The 15,937-nt window shown below is 39.9% G+C and overlaps 2 protein-coding genes across 4 annotated transcripts; both read right to left on the bottom strand.

Annotated features, from left to right (window-relative positions):
- Positions 1–627: 627 nt before the first annotated feature.
- Positions 628–15,014, bottom strand: LOC137977477 (DNA ligase 1-like). 3 transcript variants are annotated; one of them, XM_068824708.1, is made up of 4 exons: positions 14,097–14,218; positions 13,781–13,974; positions 6,910–6,973; positions 628–3,899 (listed from the first exon to the last, which is right to left on the bottom strand). In XM_068824708.1, the coding sequence occupies exon 4, from the start codon at positions 3,844–3,846 to the stop codon at positions 1,312–1,314; it is 2,535 nt and encodes an 844-aa protein (XP_068680809.1). In that variant the 5' UTR covers positions 3,847–3,899; positions 6,910–6,973; positions 13,781–13,974; positions 14,097–14,218; the 3' UTR covers positions 628–1,311. The 3 variants fall into 3 exon arrangements, with proteins under 3 accessions (XP_068680809.1, XP_068680811.1, XP_068680810.1); XM_068824710.1 differs by lacking the exon at positions 14,097–14,218 and adding an exon at positions 5,483–5,525 and having other exon boundaries at positions 6,909–6,973; positions 13,781–13,919; XM_068824709.1 differs by lacking the exons at positions 13,781–13,974; positions 14,097–14,218 and adding an exon at positions 14,926–15,014.
- Positions 9,049–10,002, bottom strand: LOC137976739 (uncharacterized). The gene has a single exon (XM_068824088.1). The coding sequence runs from the start codon at positions 10,000–10,002 to the stop codon at positions 9,049–9,051; it is 954 nt and encodes a 317-aa protein (XP_068680189.1).
- Positions 15,015–15,937: the final 923 nt, after the last annotated feature.

Genomic DNA, 15,937 nt, shown 5'->3' on the forward strand with positions numbered 1-15,937 from the left:
GAAAAAACTGGCCAGTTTTTTTAAGTTTGGAGATGGTGTCCGCAGAAAGTCGCCAAAAATTAAGCCCAATAGACCTTATTCACGATATGTTGGATTTGCTATTATCATGCAAATTAGCTACACACTTCTGAGGGGGCGAACACCTTAGCCACACAGAGGACTTGTTTCACGTTCATTGAATGTTTATCACCTAAGTAGTCAAATGGAATGATTACACAAGTTACTTCGACGTTTTTTTAGTGAAAAATGAGCAGATAACGAAGTAGAAAGTCAAAATGTCAAAGGCAATCAAAAGATATAAAATTATCATAAAAGGTACTTAATTCTAAATTCTAAAATGTACTTTTGGCAAGGTTGTTTCAATATTTCGACCGGCCGATTTGCCGCAATTTGCCCTTTTTCCAATGTTTGCCTCCCAGCATAACACATGGCTAATTTGCATGACAATTTGAAACCAACATGGCGGCTATCGTGAATAAGGCCTATTTGAGCATTACTTTTATGATCTCGCGGGGCTATTGTTCTCGAGCATCGCGCCCAGCGAACTAAGCAAGAGGGACTTCACCTTACTCTGTTCACTTATCACGCTTCCAGCGGTAATAATATACCAAGCCAAAAAATAATTGGTTAACTTTGAACACTAATTTTAATTGAACCATTAAAACAAACGCGCGAAAAATGTTTGCTTGACATGCAAAGCATTTTATAGAGAACACATTTCTTTGTTCATTGGGATGTATCATTCTTTTTTCTCGGATAACTTGCAGCATCATAAAAGAGGTTATTCTTGAAACTTTTGTACTCCCGACGCACAGCCAGTTTTGCTTAGTTAACAAAACTTTGGTTAAAAACAAATATTCGAGCGGAAAACGCGGCTGTATTTAAAATAAGTGTTGTAACGATTTTCGTCAGCGATACATGGATATATTCGAGGCTATGAATTTTCAACCCGCTTTCGTAATTCTACCAAATTATATCGTTTTACGCAAAGTGCAAGTTAAATAGCTTAAACTGTTTATGTATTGAAACTCGACATTTCCTGGAATCTCTTTCTACTGCATATGTCCTTTCTAAGAGCATTAAACAGAAACCAAGATCAACTATGGACAAAATTCATTCCTTATCCTTAGATTACGAAAAAAACTATCTACTATTTGTTTTTGCGATTGAAAATCTAATTAGACTCTTTTATGAGTTCGAAAAAACTCATCCACTGCGGGGATACAGTTTTAAATATCAAAAAGGTCATAAGCTGTTCCTCAAGGCCCCGAGCATTTTGCGCTAAAAATTCCCGGGTAAAACTTGATACAGTTACACAATGGTACAGCATGTCGTGGTTCGTTTGAAGGCGTTTATCGATAGCATGTTGCCCAGCTGGCGAGTAATATCATCATTCATTTCCAAGTGTTGTACCATGATCCACGCCTTGGGGTTGGTGGAAAAGGAACTCTTTTTGTCTTTATCAGCTTTGCTCTTGTTTATGTCCAAATCGTCTTCTTGCGTTGAAATTTCGGAATCGGACTTATTTTCATCGTCGGCGTCTATGGTCTCGGTTTTCGACGACTCCTCAGTATCTCCAGTATTTTGCTGTACTTTACTTTCTTCTGAAGGCTCTGTGCTTTGCAGTCCGTCGGGACTTGAAAAGACCTCGGTTTCTTCGTTCACTGGCGCTAAGGTTTCTTCTAATTTATTTGGCTGATGTTCTTCCTCATTTTTGGCCACCAATTCCGTCATTTCGGCTTTAACTTCTGGCTCAGCGACTTGCGATGACTCGTTTACCGATGATTCTTTGGCATCTGCCGTCATTTTTTTCGCTGTGTTTTTGTGTTCTTCGTATTTTTCGGCATTCGGTTCCGGACCATCTTCGGTTACGTCTTCGACCAGTTGCAATCTGTTCGAGTTCGCCGATTCTTTTACGAAGCTACCTCGAAATTCCTCGTCTTTGTTCTTTTGACGGGCTTTTTGTTCACCAGCAAGTTCATAAGGCGATGATAACACAGTGATTTCAGATACGAATGTCAGATCGGAGTCGTACGATTCATCTTCCGTTCCTTCCTCGTCTTCCTCAGCATTCTCTTTCTCTTTCTTGTCACTGAACTGAACTGACTCGTTCACGAGTGTGTTCGTGTTCTCGCGAGTTTTGTCTGATGATTTTTTCTCGTCCTGCGCGTCATCATGCGTGGTCGGCTCGGGAAAGACTTCTCCGTCAGTGTTGTCTTCTTTCTTCCGTTTCATTGCTTGAACGAGTCCAATATTCTTCAAATCGCTTGTCTTTCTCTTCATTGTGTTAAACGAGTATTCTTCGTCAATTTCATCGGCGGCTTTCTGTTCCTCTGTACTTTGCGCGAATTCAGAATTATCACTTTGATCCAGCTGCTCCGGTTTCTTTGCGTCATCCTCGTATGTTCCAGGAGTTTTCTCATTTTCCTGCATCTTCTTCTTTGGAGATTTCAGCTTCCTAAATGAGCGCAAAATTTTCGACTTCCTATTTTTCGCAAATGAAGCTTGACTGGTTTCTTCATCTCCGATCGTTTCCTGTTTAGCTTCCTCATCGAGGTCGCCCATTTCTTCTTTATTTGATCCCTCCATTTTTTGCGTATCTAGAGGGACAGCTGTTTTCTCTTCACTTTTATCGTCTTCCTTTCCTTTGATTAATTCTTCACCATTTCCTTCGCTTTCTCCTTTTAGTCGTTCGCCTTTAGTGATAGCAACGTCATCTGTTTTGCTGGCGGTGGTCTCTCTCTGATCTCTTTCTTCAGTAGTTAGTTGGTCTTCATTTTTCGAGGATCTCTGCTTTTTGGATTGTTGCTTGTTTCGTTTGAAGCCTAAAAGGGATGACTTTCTTTTCACGGTTCCACTTTGCTTTTCCTCGTTGTCCTCTTTTCCTTTGTCAACAGGTTCGTTCAGAGAATCGCTCTTGTCAAGGATAGCAGGTTCGTTTGACTCGATTCCAATATTCTGACTTTTACGCTCACTGGATCTGGCATCCGACTTTTCTTCTTTCTCTAACTCCCCTGTTTCTCCACCAGCTAGTTCATTTTCCTTTTGCTTGATTGCAATTTCTGGTTTCTTTTTGTTACGACCAAAGCTTGCAAATCTCTTTGATTTCCTTTCTTTGTTGCTTTTGCCAAGGGACCTTTCGAGTGTTCCCTCGGGGGAAGAATTGTCTTCGTCTTTGCCTTCTGCGTCTTCACATGTGGCGTCTTGTTCGATTTTCTCTTCGTCTTTAATATCTTCTTGTTCCTCATTTGTTTCGTCTCCTTTCCCGCTCGCCTTGGCTTTTACGTTCTTGTTTTCGCTGGCCTTATTCACCTGATCTTCATCGCGTTCAGCTCCACCAGATGAGAGTTTGCTTTTCGAAGTTTTTCTGGAGGCGCGGAGAAAGTTTAAAGAGCGTCGCCTGCTCTTCTTGTTTGTATCTTTATCAGTGGACACATCAGCCTTCGTCTCTTGGTTTTGGTCTCTCGACTCCTCAATCACATTTGAATCTTGAGGGCTATCTTTGTTTACAAGTTCGTCGTCTTCATCTTGTTTCGTTCCTTCCGTTTCGATTTTGTCGGGTTCTTGTGCGCTTGTTCCTTCTTCAACAGCTTCAGAACTTTGTCCTGTTTCCGTTAAAGTTTCCTTACTTTCTGCCACATTGGCCTCGGGGTCTTCCTTGTTTTCGCCTTCTCCGTCCATACAACCAGTCAAAGATTCCTGGCTTTTGGTTTCCGATTTTTCGCTGAACTTGGCGCGGCCAAATTTTTTGCTACGCTTGCGTTTTTTCTTCGTGTCTTTTGGGGTCTCGTTCTTTGCGCTCATCAGTTGCTTATCCAATCCACTCGTTTCTGATGACTCTGCCATTTTTGAGGGAAGTTCAGAACGTTTTCGTCTTTGGTTCACAATCTCGTTCTCGGCTGAAATGAAAATTAAGTTGAATAAAAATGTTAAATAGGTCTTCTACAAATCGAAAAGGTGTGAAGCTATTCAAGCGTGGTCATGTGATTTTGCACGTGGCGACAATCTCATTTCTGCAAAGATTGTGTTGTTGTTCATCTTTCATTTTTTTGTCCATCAGTTCCATTTTGACGATCGATCAGAATACAAGAGTATACTTGTTGTAAATTAGTCACAGATTCAGTGAATTACGTTACGCAGTATCTAAGGTACCCGATGGGTTTTTTTTTTTAGAGGAAGTGCAAAGTCCATCCACATGTCACATGTTTGTTTTAAGGTGCGATAAATCAAGTAAATACGTAATTCCTTTAGCTAAGTGGCCAATGGGAATGGTTTTATGAGGCGGTTCAAAGTCAAAACCATATGTTTGTAAGATTTAATTATATTATCAACTCATACCACGGCACAAAGCACACCCGAAATTTGCATGTGAAGAGGTGTCATCGACTTGATCCGGCTACAGCCTTTGTTTCTTTTGTTTTATACCTTGAAGAGAGCTTTGAACAAGTCGTTGTTTATCGGGATGGTTGGGTGTATGTATCGAACAACGCGCGAGGACGCGTAGCCCCGAAGCCAAACTCAATTTAACTTTGAAATATTGCCGCTAATTTTGGAATAAAATAGCAACATAGTTACGTGAACAAAACCCTTCCCCTACCCCTCCCGAAAAAAAAAGGGAGAAAGACCATGACATAACACTCAATTGATTTGGTTGTCTACACAATTTCATCTGGCAACAATTTAAATTATCATTGGTCAATGTTGTGTCACACGCGTGACGCGATTTAACTGTAGCGGGGTGAACTAAATCTTGAAATTTTCCGTTTTCTATAATCGAAAAGGTGTCCCCTCTCCTGAAAATGGCAATTTTCAAACAAGCTTACGGATTAATATGGATCGACACTTTGAACTTTGCACTGACAAAAGGAGAGCAATTGCAAACGATCGCCACGTGAAAGGCGGCCCAAAAAAGTACGTGGTCATAAATTCAATAATTACCCTAATCCAGAGTGGAAGCTGCATGTTCCTAAGATCAGCGAAATTTGAATTCTGGTAGAAGTTCTGCATCCAAACACTGTCGTTTGCACTGTGGCGTTGGTATTAATTAAGGTATTCAAGCAAAAAAGATTATTTCTTTCTCAAACTCAAAACGCACCATTAAAATCTAATTTGGTATTAATTGTTCAAAGTTCAACAGCTCAAAGAAAATTTCTTTGATTTGTCTGCTTGTTTCTGTGACAGACCGCCTGATGGTGGGTTCTCTACCAGAAATCAACCTTCAAAAATACTATCCTCACTGCAACAAAGTTTGAACCTTTTGTCGAAGCGGTGCGAATACTTTGGTGCAAGTCATCATAACAATAAGGCCATTCTAATTGAAGGTATTCAACCTTAAAACGTATTACTGCGGCCAGGAACATTAGGATTCCGGGCTTTAAAATTTACTCATTTTTTTCTTCATTTAGAGTCTCCGACGAAAATTGCAATAAGCAAAATGGCTCACTGTACCCGTTAAGACCGTCCCCTTTTGTTATTCGTTTACCGTCGAGTGATTTTCCTAACTTTGGGTCGATCGGTCGGTCGGTCGTAGTGAAAGAAAAGCAAACAGAAAGAAAATCAGAAGCAATCTATAAAAAAAGAGTTTTAAGCTGCCGAAAGAGTCGAGTGTCAGGTGGTAAAAACGAGTGAAGGGTTTAGATTTCAGTCACGTAGTTGACTTCCACGCGGACGGAAAACCTCTCATTGGGAAGTGTCCCGTTTGTTTTGGGGTTGAAATTGAAACTAAAAACTGATGTGTACGGGCCAAACCAATTTTTGCATGTCAGATTTAAAGTTTTAAAAAAACTTACTCCTTTTAGTGAAAACTCAAAGATTGGTCGGTAGGACAATGGTAAACGGAGAAAAAACGGCGACGGCAGAAGAAGAAGAAAAAACTGGATCACGTACTGTAACACATAAGTATATATATTGATGAAATGAAGCACATTTATGTTTCTTTAAAGCGCTGGTATACACCCCATCAGCAAAAAGGCACGATTACAATATTCTTCTGGCGCGAATCCTACTGGTGACAGCAGCAGTTTTTTTCCCTTAACTTATTTGTAGCTTAGATTTAAGATTCCATACAAAAATGAGGAGGACTAACAGAATAAACATGACACGAAAAAAGAGACACCTGTCGCTCATTAGAAGAAATTGAGGGCTCTTTGCCACACTTATGAAGATTACTTATGTAGTCATAATTGCGACACAACGTATTTGATGACGGCTCAGCAATGACAACAAAGCGAAACCAAACTTTACACTAATCCTTGGTTTATTATGGTCTATGATTATTATGCAATCGTTCATTTATGCCAGACAGAAGTTACGACTGTTTACTAATCAAAAGGAATATGATAGAGAACTTTGTTGGCTAAAAAATATAGAAAGCAAACTATCGAAATAAGACTGATTTTTTGGGTTATCTGGAATGCCCTTTTTTACATTTTACTGCATTCAATCACAGTTGTATAGTTACATAAAACTTTCTGTTCTCCTAGATTGGCAAATGAGAGATTTTCAAGAAAACTTATCGCACTTTGGAAAGCAGTTTTAAAGACGAAGCCTTAATAGCGCAAAAACCGGCATTCCGAAAAGCGCCTTTTCAATCGCAAGCTTCAGTTTGAAAACGATGAAGAAAAAAAAAAAAATGTGTAAGTACGATTGAAAAGGACTAAACATGTAAAAGCCCGTAACGAACTTAAATTCAAACGCTACAATTGGAACAGCCATCATGGCTAGTTAAAAATTTGCGCCTATAAGCTGGAGTGTTTTGATCGATATCCTCAAATCATCGATCCTCTTTTGAATAGAAGAAGCTCGCCGTAATTCGCCCGTACGCGTTGTAGAATATATACTGAAACGTCAGTTATTCCGTGTATTTAGGACTCGAATTACGTTAAAGACGTTGATTTAGCACACACACACCTTTCAATTATTCCAAAACTCCTGTAATGTCAGTTTGCCTTCTCCCTTTCGTGATCCTTTTGCTCTAAAATACAAGAAAAAGATGCATCCACAATTATTAAAGCAAATCCTATCGCACGTGTGTTCCGCCAGACGTGAACGTGGTTCAAACTCTGCAAGCACTTTTTTTCCCTGCAGGCGCGTTTTTTTTTTCCAAGGCTAAGGCCAACATCTATACCGGAAAAATCTACCCATGGGAAGAGCGCAGCGCTTTCCCTCATAAGTTCCCACTAAAAATTTGAAATACCCCCGATTGCCTTGCCCGTGCCTTCCCAGTTCCTCTCGGTTTTTCCCTATTGGTCCCCAGTCTTTCCTCAGCCTAATATCCTGGTCCCAGTCGTTCAAACGATGGATAGCGCTATTCACCGGATAAATCACTATCCGGCGGATAAACACTAGCAAAATTTCGATATATTAAAGTTCAGTCCGAGACAAAAGGCATCATATCGAGGCTCTGGGGAATAAATATAAGGATTTGTATGAGTTTTTTCCCCAGAGCCAAGAGATGATATCTTTAAGTTGTTTACGACTGAATTTTAATATATCGAAAGTGGGCTATTGATACACCACAGAAGACAGACCACAACATCGGGAACTCCATGCCCTACTCTTTGCGAATAGTGTGTGGGTTCAGGGTTATGAGCATTGAAGGGTTGTGAGACGGGGCCTGCGGTTTATAGTCCTTCAAAGTTACCGCGCACCGGTGGCTCAGTTGGTTGAGCACCGGGCTGTCACGCGTGAGGTCGTGAGTTCAACTCCGGCCGGACTAACACTCAGGGTCTTTAAATAACCGAGGAGAAAGTGCTGCCTTTGTAATTACAAACCGTAGGCCCCGTCTCATAATCCTGTGGGACGTAAAAGAACCCGCACACTTGTCGCAAAGAGCAGGGCATGTAGTTCCCGGTGTTGTGGTCTGTCTTCTGTGGTGTATCATGGTTGGGAGGGTAAATGCTCGGAGATATTAGCTACACCAAGCTACTCTAAAATCCGAGGGTAAAGAAAGATATATGATATGATAATCATTTGCGGATGTCATTACAAAGACAGCACGTTCTCCACAGTTAACAGGGACCTTACGCAAGGACTACTACGACGACGGATACGAGAACGCCACAAAACAATAGCTCCAAAGAGCAAAAACAAAACCCTGCATGGGTCCGGCCGGAGTCGAACTCACGGCCTCTCGCATGGCAGCCCGACGATCAAACAACTGAGCCACCAATTGGTGTCTCAGCGCTAAAAACAGTTGACACTTAAATGAAGTTCATTATTTTATGTGCCATTGTTTTCGGAACCAATCTTGAGAGCTTTTGTAATAGATTCGTGAATGATGGTCTACTATGGACCTTGACCACCTACGGTAAACACACGCAATACTAATATAAACTTGGCTCAAATTCAAACTATCACGTTGTGATCGTGCACTTTATTCAAGTCATTTATTACTTTAATTAAAAATAGCATAATCATCGTTTTCTTTAAGAAAACTACCATATTTGCAATATCCCTTCGAGAGTTCAACATTTTCGACAATCATAGGAAAAAGCAAAGTTGCACTTAGCTACAATAGTACAAGGGGGAAGTGCAGCTAATTAACTCTTTGCCTTAAATTAACGATAGAAAGCTATCAAGGATTAACATTACTTTTCTTATTTAACCACTGCTCTTCTTTCTATGCGACCCTTTGGATAAATGTGGTTGAGCCTCTGGATAAATGTAGCACATCATAGAGTGCGCTTAGCTCATTTCTAATAAAAATATCAAAGAAAATAAAAATCTATAAGAATCATTTTTTTTGCTTTTAATACATGGAAAATATCGCCTCAATTTTCCTTTATCTGATCAAGGCCTAACGTGACAGCGAAAGAGTGATTAAGCTTTATTAAAATTGTTTTCCATTCAATTTGTCACCAAAAAAAAATTCTCTTGTAGAGACTTTAACAGAAAGAGTAATTAAGAAAGGAAACGATTACACGGCATTTTTTTGTGTCTTCAACGCGGAGTTGGCGAATCAAATTTGTAGTGGTTTTAAAAGCCGTTAATGGCCATGAAGAGGCGCCTGTGTTCCTAAGGCGTCGATCATCATCTCAGTTGCATTGTTTAAACCTTAGCCACTTCTGTATTTTTTTGGCTTCGGCTTTTTATTTCCTTTAACTGAGCTTTGAAACATTGAGGGTATTTCTTGATTAACGAAGAGAGAATATACAGTTTGATCCCCCTCGCTGTATTGCTAGCGAGATCAGCAACGGAACTCCACCACCCGATCAATTTTCCGAGACTTAACTTGTCATACACAAACACGCAAATTTTGTACTGCGAGAGTGAAGAAACTATGCCATAACGAACTCGGTTTACACTGCCAAGTTCTTTTTTCAATGAGATTCTCTTCTCTGTTTTATCGCTATCTTGGTTTTCAATGCTTTTTTCCTCTTCGGGAGGTTTTTTCTTCTCTTCCTCGGCAATGAGACCCTCGGGATTCGGGATTTCTATCACCAAATCACTTTCGTCTTGGCCAGTAGTTTCCATCAATTTGGCGGATTCTTCTTGGACATTTGTTTTTTCAGTAACCTCTGCCTGCAGGACAGCTTCTGTCATTAGCAAGGCCAATGTTTCTTTTTCATCGATATCAGAGAAACCACTCAGGATGTTCTGGTTTTTTCCATCGCCGCTCAACTCTGCAGTTTCACTCTCAGTCACCAAAGTAACTTCACCCAATTCTTCTTTTACTGCAGAATCATCTGGTACGATTTCTTCGTGGGCACCTTGCGATCCATCAGATGATTTTCCAATCTTAAATGGAAATGTTTTGCGCGCATATCGCTTTTTCTTCTTCTTTTCGTCGGCCGGTAAACTGTGAACTGAAGTTCTATCCTTCTCGTCTCCTTCAGCTGGCTTGGTATGGCGAGTTGGAAAGGTCCAAACTCCTCGAATTCTTTTAAATCGCCGTCTTATTTTTTTCGTTTCTTTTTCAGTACGACTATTAGTCTCCACGTCTTCTTTCTCCGCGGCCAAATTCTCATCGGAGCTTGACGAGGATGACGAACTGTCGGGCATATTGGGGAGTGATGTCGAGCTTAGGTACGTGTCTTTCAAAAATGAAGGTGGCTTTCTCAACTTTGTTCTTTATATCTAGAACTCAAGAATGACCCCTGCTGTATCATGTTATTATTGGCATTCCATATGTCTGTTCTAATCCTTGTCCATTCAATGGCAAAACAAGAAAAACCAGATTCGATCAAAGTCCAGCTTCTCCCGCACGACAGCTGTGATTAAGTATGCGAAATAATTAGGCTCATCTGGAAAAAGTTAAGAATTTGTTATTTCATTTTAATCCATCAACTCTTGGGGAACTATTCGGGAGAACAGGGCTGTGTATACCAGCTAAGAAATAAAAACGATGTCGTATATACTCTTTTTTCTTTGGCCACCTTAATTTCAAACAATGCGCTTGTTTATAAAGTCTGCCACCTCTGTTTGCGTCTTATTTTATAAATAAAATATGTGGGCTTAATGAAACTTACTGAAGAAAAGAGTTTACTCAATTTAGATGCGTGGACCGTGTAGAAAACGATAAGCTTTCGTGAGCGGAACGGAAATATCAACTTAACTTGAAAAGAACAAAATCAAATCCGTTGTCTTTCTCATATTTATTTCCCCAGCAGATCGTTTAGGGAAATGATGCGAAGTTAAATCTTGTACTGTGTATGTGGGATTTAGTCGCAAATGCTCAAAGTTCGAATTCACAGATAGGTGAACATATACAAAAGAGCTTTATTGAAAAAAAACCAGTACAGATTCGTATTGTCTGTGACAGCGATTGTGCACTTTGGACCTGGGATTAGAATTGAACAACTCTTCTTTGAAACGTTTATCCATCGTAGCGAACAACAGAGGACTTCGGTTTTGTGCATTGCGTAATTCCTGAATGATGATAACATTTGGTGTCCTGTGTAACCGTAGAAATTGTCAAATTGTATTACGTCTGTTGAAAGAATCTGGTTTCTTCACAGTTGCGTTTTCTACATATGATGTAGAGGGTAAGGATAAGATTCAGATCTGAACCTTATTAACTTACCGACGATTTTGCCAGATATAATCGTTTAAATATCAGAGAAAACAGATGACGATAAAAAAATCTCATTCCTTTTTTCCCAGACCCCACTCATCAACAACAGTGAGCTTTATTTGCACGGCTATAAACTCATTAACTCGGTCCGGATTAAGTGATTTAAACTTTATGCAAGTGTCAAGTGTAGTGCATTTAACGCCGGTGCACTAATTTGGGATACTGTACAGACATAAGACTGTGCATAGTCTCTCTTTTTCAACTTACTTACGCGTGCTCTTTCAATGGCTGAAGCTGCGGGTCGCAAATACCGCGGGCGTTGGTTAGAGTGAAAAGAGAGACTGCAATGTTTGGAACCCCGGCGCTCCCGTGACGGAGTGTTCTTCTTGGTCGATTTCGGGAGAAGCGATGTCGTCAACTTTATAAATGTCAATCAACTCTTTAAATTTGCGGGTTACGATGAGAATTTAAAACAAGAACAGGAGCCGTACTCGCTCTTTTTTGTAAAGCAAGATGTTTTGGCCATTCTGCCCACAGGTTTCTTCAATCAAAAGGCTTAATAATCAAAGTTTCACTGTTGTGAAAAGTGTGATCGACGCTGTTGTGCTAGCCGTGATTGTTGTCGTCCCAGTAATGCGATTATAAGATTTTTACCTATTTTACGATTCTCCCTATGACTGAAGTGTTTGATTTGCTTTCGGAAATCATTCTTCTGATTCTACATTTTCACCTTTAAGACGCTTTTGAAATTATTCTCCGATTCTACGACTCAAAGATGGCCAAAATAATAAAGCAACAGTTGGCTTTTCGAAAGGATTGTTTGTCCATTGTCGTTTCACCAGAAATATATCAAGCATGCATCAATTGCTTCCACCATCATCTGCAGTAGTCTTGCAGACTGTTGATTTCTGTGAGGCGACTTAGACATTCGCTTGAATCTTCCTTCAGCTTCCTTCGGTGACATTGCTTCCGTTGTATCTGTTGCTCTTTCTTTTGCTGATGCAGATCAAATGGGTTATTTGTCGTATAAATAAAATAGCGGGTTCTGCATTTCTTACTTTGATTGCACATTTTCTGCACACACAAGGAGAAAGCGAGTAACTTTGCAATGCAGTAAATCCAAGCTTCTCCAAAATAAAGACTTTCTTCTCCCTTCCGACATATTTTCCATTTTTACGTCGATGTCTTCGGTTGTTTGGCTTCTGAAAGCTCACCGGCGCTGCTTTTCGTTGGAAAAATTGTCATAAATTATTCTGAAGGAGGCTCTTACATAAGGGGCAAAAATCTGATATGGGCGGCTTTTTTTTTTGGCGCAGAATTACCGCTCATCATCAAGATCTGTTGTCGAACAAACATTATACATTGTGTAAATTATATCGGCAAACGCTCGTTGCTCCCGCGAGAGTATTTTCTTAATGGGTATGGCATCGTAGGTTGCTTTTTGAGGAGAGGGAAAGATCTCTGGGACCAGAGTAGAGAACCAACAAACTCAACCCGAGTGTGATATCAGGTTTGAGAACCGAACCCGGGTCACATTTCACCACTGCGCTATCCAGCTCCCCCGGCACTCTTCTCCCGTATTGCCGTCCGCATTTTTCCTTATAAGACACACGTATATGCTAAAAAAAAAAAAACACTAAAAAACGCTTACTCTTATGCAATCGATGAAATTACACGATATAACTGCGTAGGCGAAGACCAGGGTAACAAGACAGAAGCACAGGATGCTGAAGAAGGATTTTGTCAGTAATATAAATCTTATTTAGAAAAAAGAAAGAGCAAAGAGCAAGACTGATTGAATTGTGAAGGAATATGTTATTATAAAGCGAGTGAGCCTGAAATGCACATGACAAACCTACTGTGAACTTTGATGGCACTTTACTGACGTCGTTTTCGAGTTAAAACGAACAGAAACAAGTTCGATCTTGCAAAAAAAAAAAAAATCTTATGCTTTATTAATGATTTACTTTTAGCCATCCCTCCTACCCTTGAATATTTTTTTGTTTAAGTGGATCTCTTTAAGCTTGTTTTGAGTTCATTACACTCGGTTGGGATTTATCGTCTCCTTACAAAGACTGATAAAAGACTTAGTTTGGGGAACTAAACGAGCGAAGACCGTTATTTGAGCGAGGCGAGCGATAATTTTACCATGTGAAACAGTCGTGGATAACTGCCTTAGGCTATATTCTAGTTTCACGAGTGAGCAATAGCTTGGATGCGTTCTTACGACACAACATTTGAGTACCTTTAAGAAAACGATTTTAAATTTAGACTACGCGCAGTTCAGCACTTACTAAGCGCACGCGTTCAGATTTAAATAGACAGCGTAAGAACCCCTTCGGCGAATCTTTATTTACAGGTCGCCATCTTGACTGAAGAGCGTCAACAACCCATCATTTGCCCTCCTATTTACTTTCCTGTAAATATCACCAGGATTTGCCCTCAAACTTAAGCTTTATAAATTCGTCAAATAAGAGGACAGATACTTCACTTGCCAGTCAATGAAAACACTTTAGTAGGGCCCAAGACTACCAGATTATGTAATAATTAAAACTGAAGAGTGAAAAAATACACCTGCGCCATTTTCAGAAGTAAAAAAGTGAGCAGTAAGGTCGGCGAACTAAAACGTTCTGATAAGCTGCGAATTTCTTTCTCGGCGCGTCAAACAGTGTTTATTATTTATCAATTGACATGCACTGTACCGAATTGTGGTTTTTAGAGGTGAATAACAATTACTATTACCATGTAAAACGAACAATTCCTTACCTTCGTTGCGATTTCAGTTATCTTAAAATTGTATTGAGGTCTATCTTTCCTTGAGATGCGTGATCGAAGAGTTGAGAAAACGTCACGGAAAATCTCCCACCACTTCTTTAATAGCGGCGACTTCCAGCTGGTGTATCGAATGCGATATGTATCACCGGGGGATCACATTTGTTCCTCGAGGAAGCAGACCGTGTCTAACGTATTTGAATATTTAATTCGTTAGCCAAAACATGGAGTAACATGACAACTGAGCAAGTGCCATAACTTCACTCACTTCAGTTCCAAATGAAAGGGGACGTTTCAATAGCGCACCTACCGAATGAAAAGAGAAGGGAACACATTTGCCAGCCGTGCAGTGCTTGTGGTCAAACAGCAGTTTAGTAAATTAGTGCAATCATCTATTCAATAATGCTAACAATTTCTGTTGTTAATTTGATATTATCGGGCAGAAACACGGTTTTTGATCAAGAGATTCGTATTCTGAAGCACGTGATCGATTGGATTTCTCGTTCGTATTGCCAAGGTCAAACACTATCATTTCATTGGGAAACGTCTAATCAGAGTACTGTAATGCATTAAGCCAATGAGGGATCTCAGTGATCTCACTCTGAAACCTATCTCTGTCAGCGGATAGTAACCAAGGTTTCGTCTTCGTAGGCTCCACGACATCTGGAGGAACAAGGAGCCCTAGTTGTTCGAAAGCTGGATAACTTTATTCAGTGGGTAAGTCAGTATCCATATTGTACGTGAGGACTAAATATTGAAATCTTTGTACAAATTGAAACTTTTGGGTGTTGACTTATCCACCGGATAAAGTTATCTTTGAATAATTGGAGCCATCGAGCTATCGTCAGCTAATTACGAAAGACTAAGAACTTTTTGTTTCCAACCATTGGCGCTTTCGGACACTTAATCTATGGATTTAAGTGTTCTGCTTCCGCCGGGGCGCCAATCAGGTACCGATTTCCGTGACCTTTTTGAAGAACAGTTTCTCATTGAAAGAGACTTCCATGGCTTTTTCCTCGGTATGTGGAACTTGACCAAGGTTCAGCGTTTCAGTAATCGATAATACACAGACAGCAGAACATAAATTGATAACTGGTGCACTTTGCAAACAAGGGGCTCAAACGTTTTTGCTCGTTTACCTTCGTTGTTAATCCTTCTTGCTTTGCCACCACAGAGTCACAAAGAGCGAATGCAAGGGTCAAAGGCTGTTTGTCCCTTAACTTTCACGCACATAAAGTCTATAATAAAAACATTATCAAAAACTAAGATTAAAATCGTGTTTTTTTTAAAGAATATGTGTTTTTTAAAACCTTTACAAAGAAAAATGCTTTCTGTTACACGAATGCTTCGTGTAAACAAATCTTGAACTTTGGCACACTGAGACGTCGGTTAACAGTTACGGTGCAAAAAAACGAGTGTTAATGAGTTTTAGATTTAAAGAAGAAGCATTGTAATGAGCTTACGGTTAATTTTACTTCAATGTCATCATCAAGGGCCTACCTGAAGCATTGAAGAGGTTATGCGAGCTTTGGTTGAACCAATCGTCACGAGACCTACCACGAGCGCCGGCATGTTGAGAGTTCCATCATTTTGATTGGTTCATTCCTCAGTTGCTAATTATGCATTTCATGTGTCATGCATAATTTACTTGAGATTGGCAGACAACGCAATCAACAACCTTTTGTGTTTTTTCTTATCAATTTTTGGTTCGATATGAGAGGAATCAACTCAATCTATTGTGTTTAATTAAGGTGATGGTCCATTCCTTATTTGAATATTTATTTGTGCGTATTTCTTTGTAAACGAACTGACCGAATGCCATTGTTATTAGCTGCGCAACGGCAAAATATCACGTATCAGTCCATTTAAATTACATCATCAGGTTTTCTGCCAGCTGTAAATAATTGTCTTTTCGATAGAATCAGTGTGATTACCATGTGATGAACGACTTTTGCTTAAGATAATAATACCAATCCCGTTTCGACTTCTGGTAATGCAAATGCCTTCAAAAAGAGCTGGAACCTTTCTGTTCGTTTGCACCAACTGTAATGAAAGGACTACCTCAAAACGTAGCTCAAAATTTTCGGATGAATGGACCTTTTGGCTAAACGGTAAGCATTGCAAGTCTGTCATGTACTGCCAGGTCTCGAG

Source organism: Montipora foliosa, chromosome 11 (genome assembly GCF_036669935.1).
Source record: "Montipora foliosa isolate CH-2021 chromosome 11, ASM3666993v2, whole genome shotgun sequence".
NCBI lineage: Eukaryota > Metazoa > Cnidaria > Anthozoa > Scleractinia > Acroporidae > Montipora > Montipora foliosa.

What these genes read in the sequence shown, in the direction of transcription:
- LOC137976739 (XM_068824088.1), bottom strand. Translation starts at nt 10,002, where the DNA reads ATGCCCGACAGTTCGTCATCCTCGTCAAGCTCCGATGAGAATTTGGCC.
- LOC137977477 (XM_068824709.1), bottom strand. Translation starts at nt 3,846, where the DNA reads ATGGCAGAGTCATCAGAAACGAGTGGATTGGATAAGCAACTGATGAGC.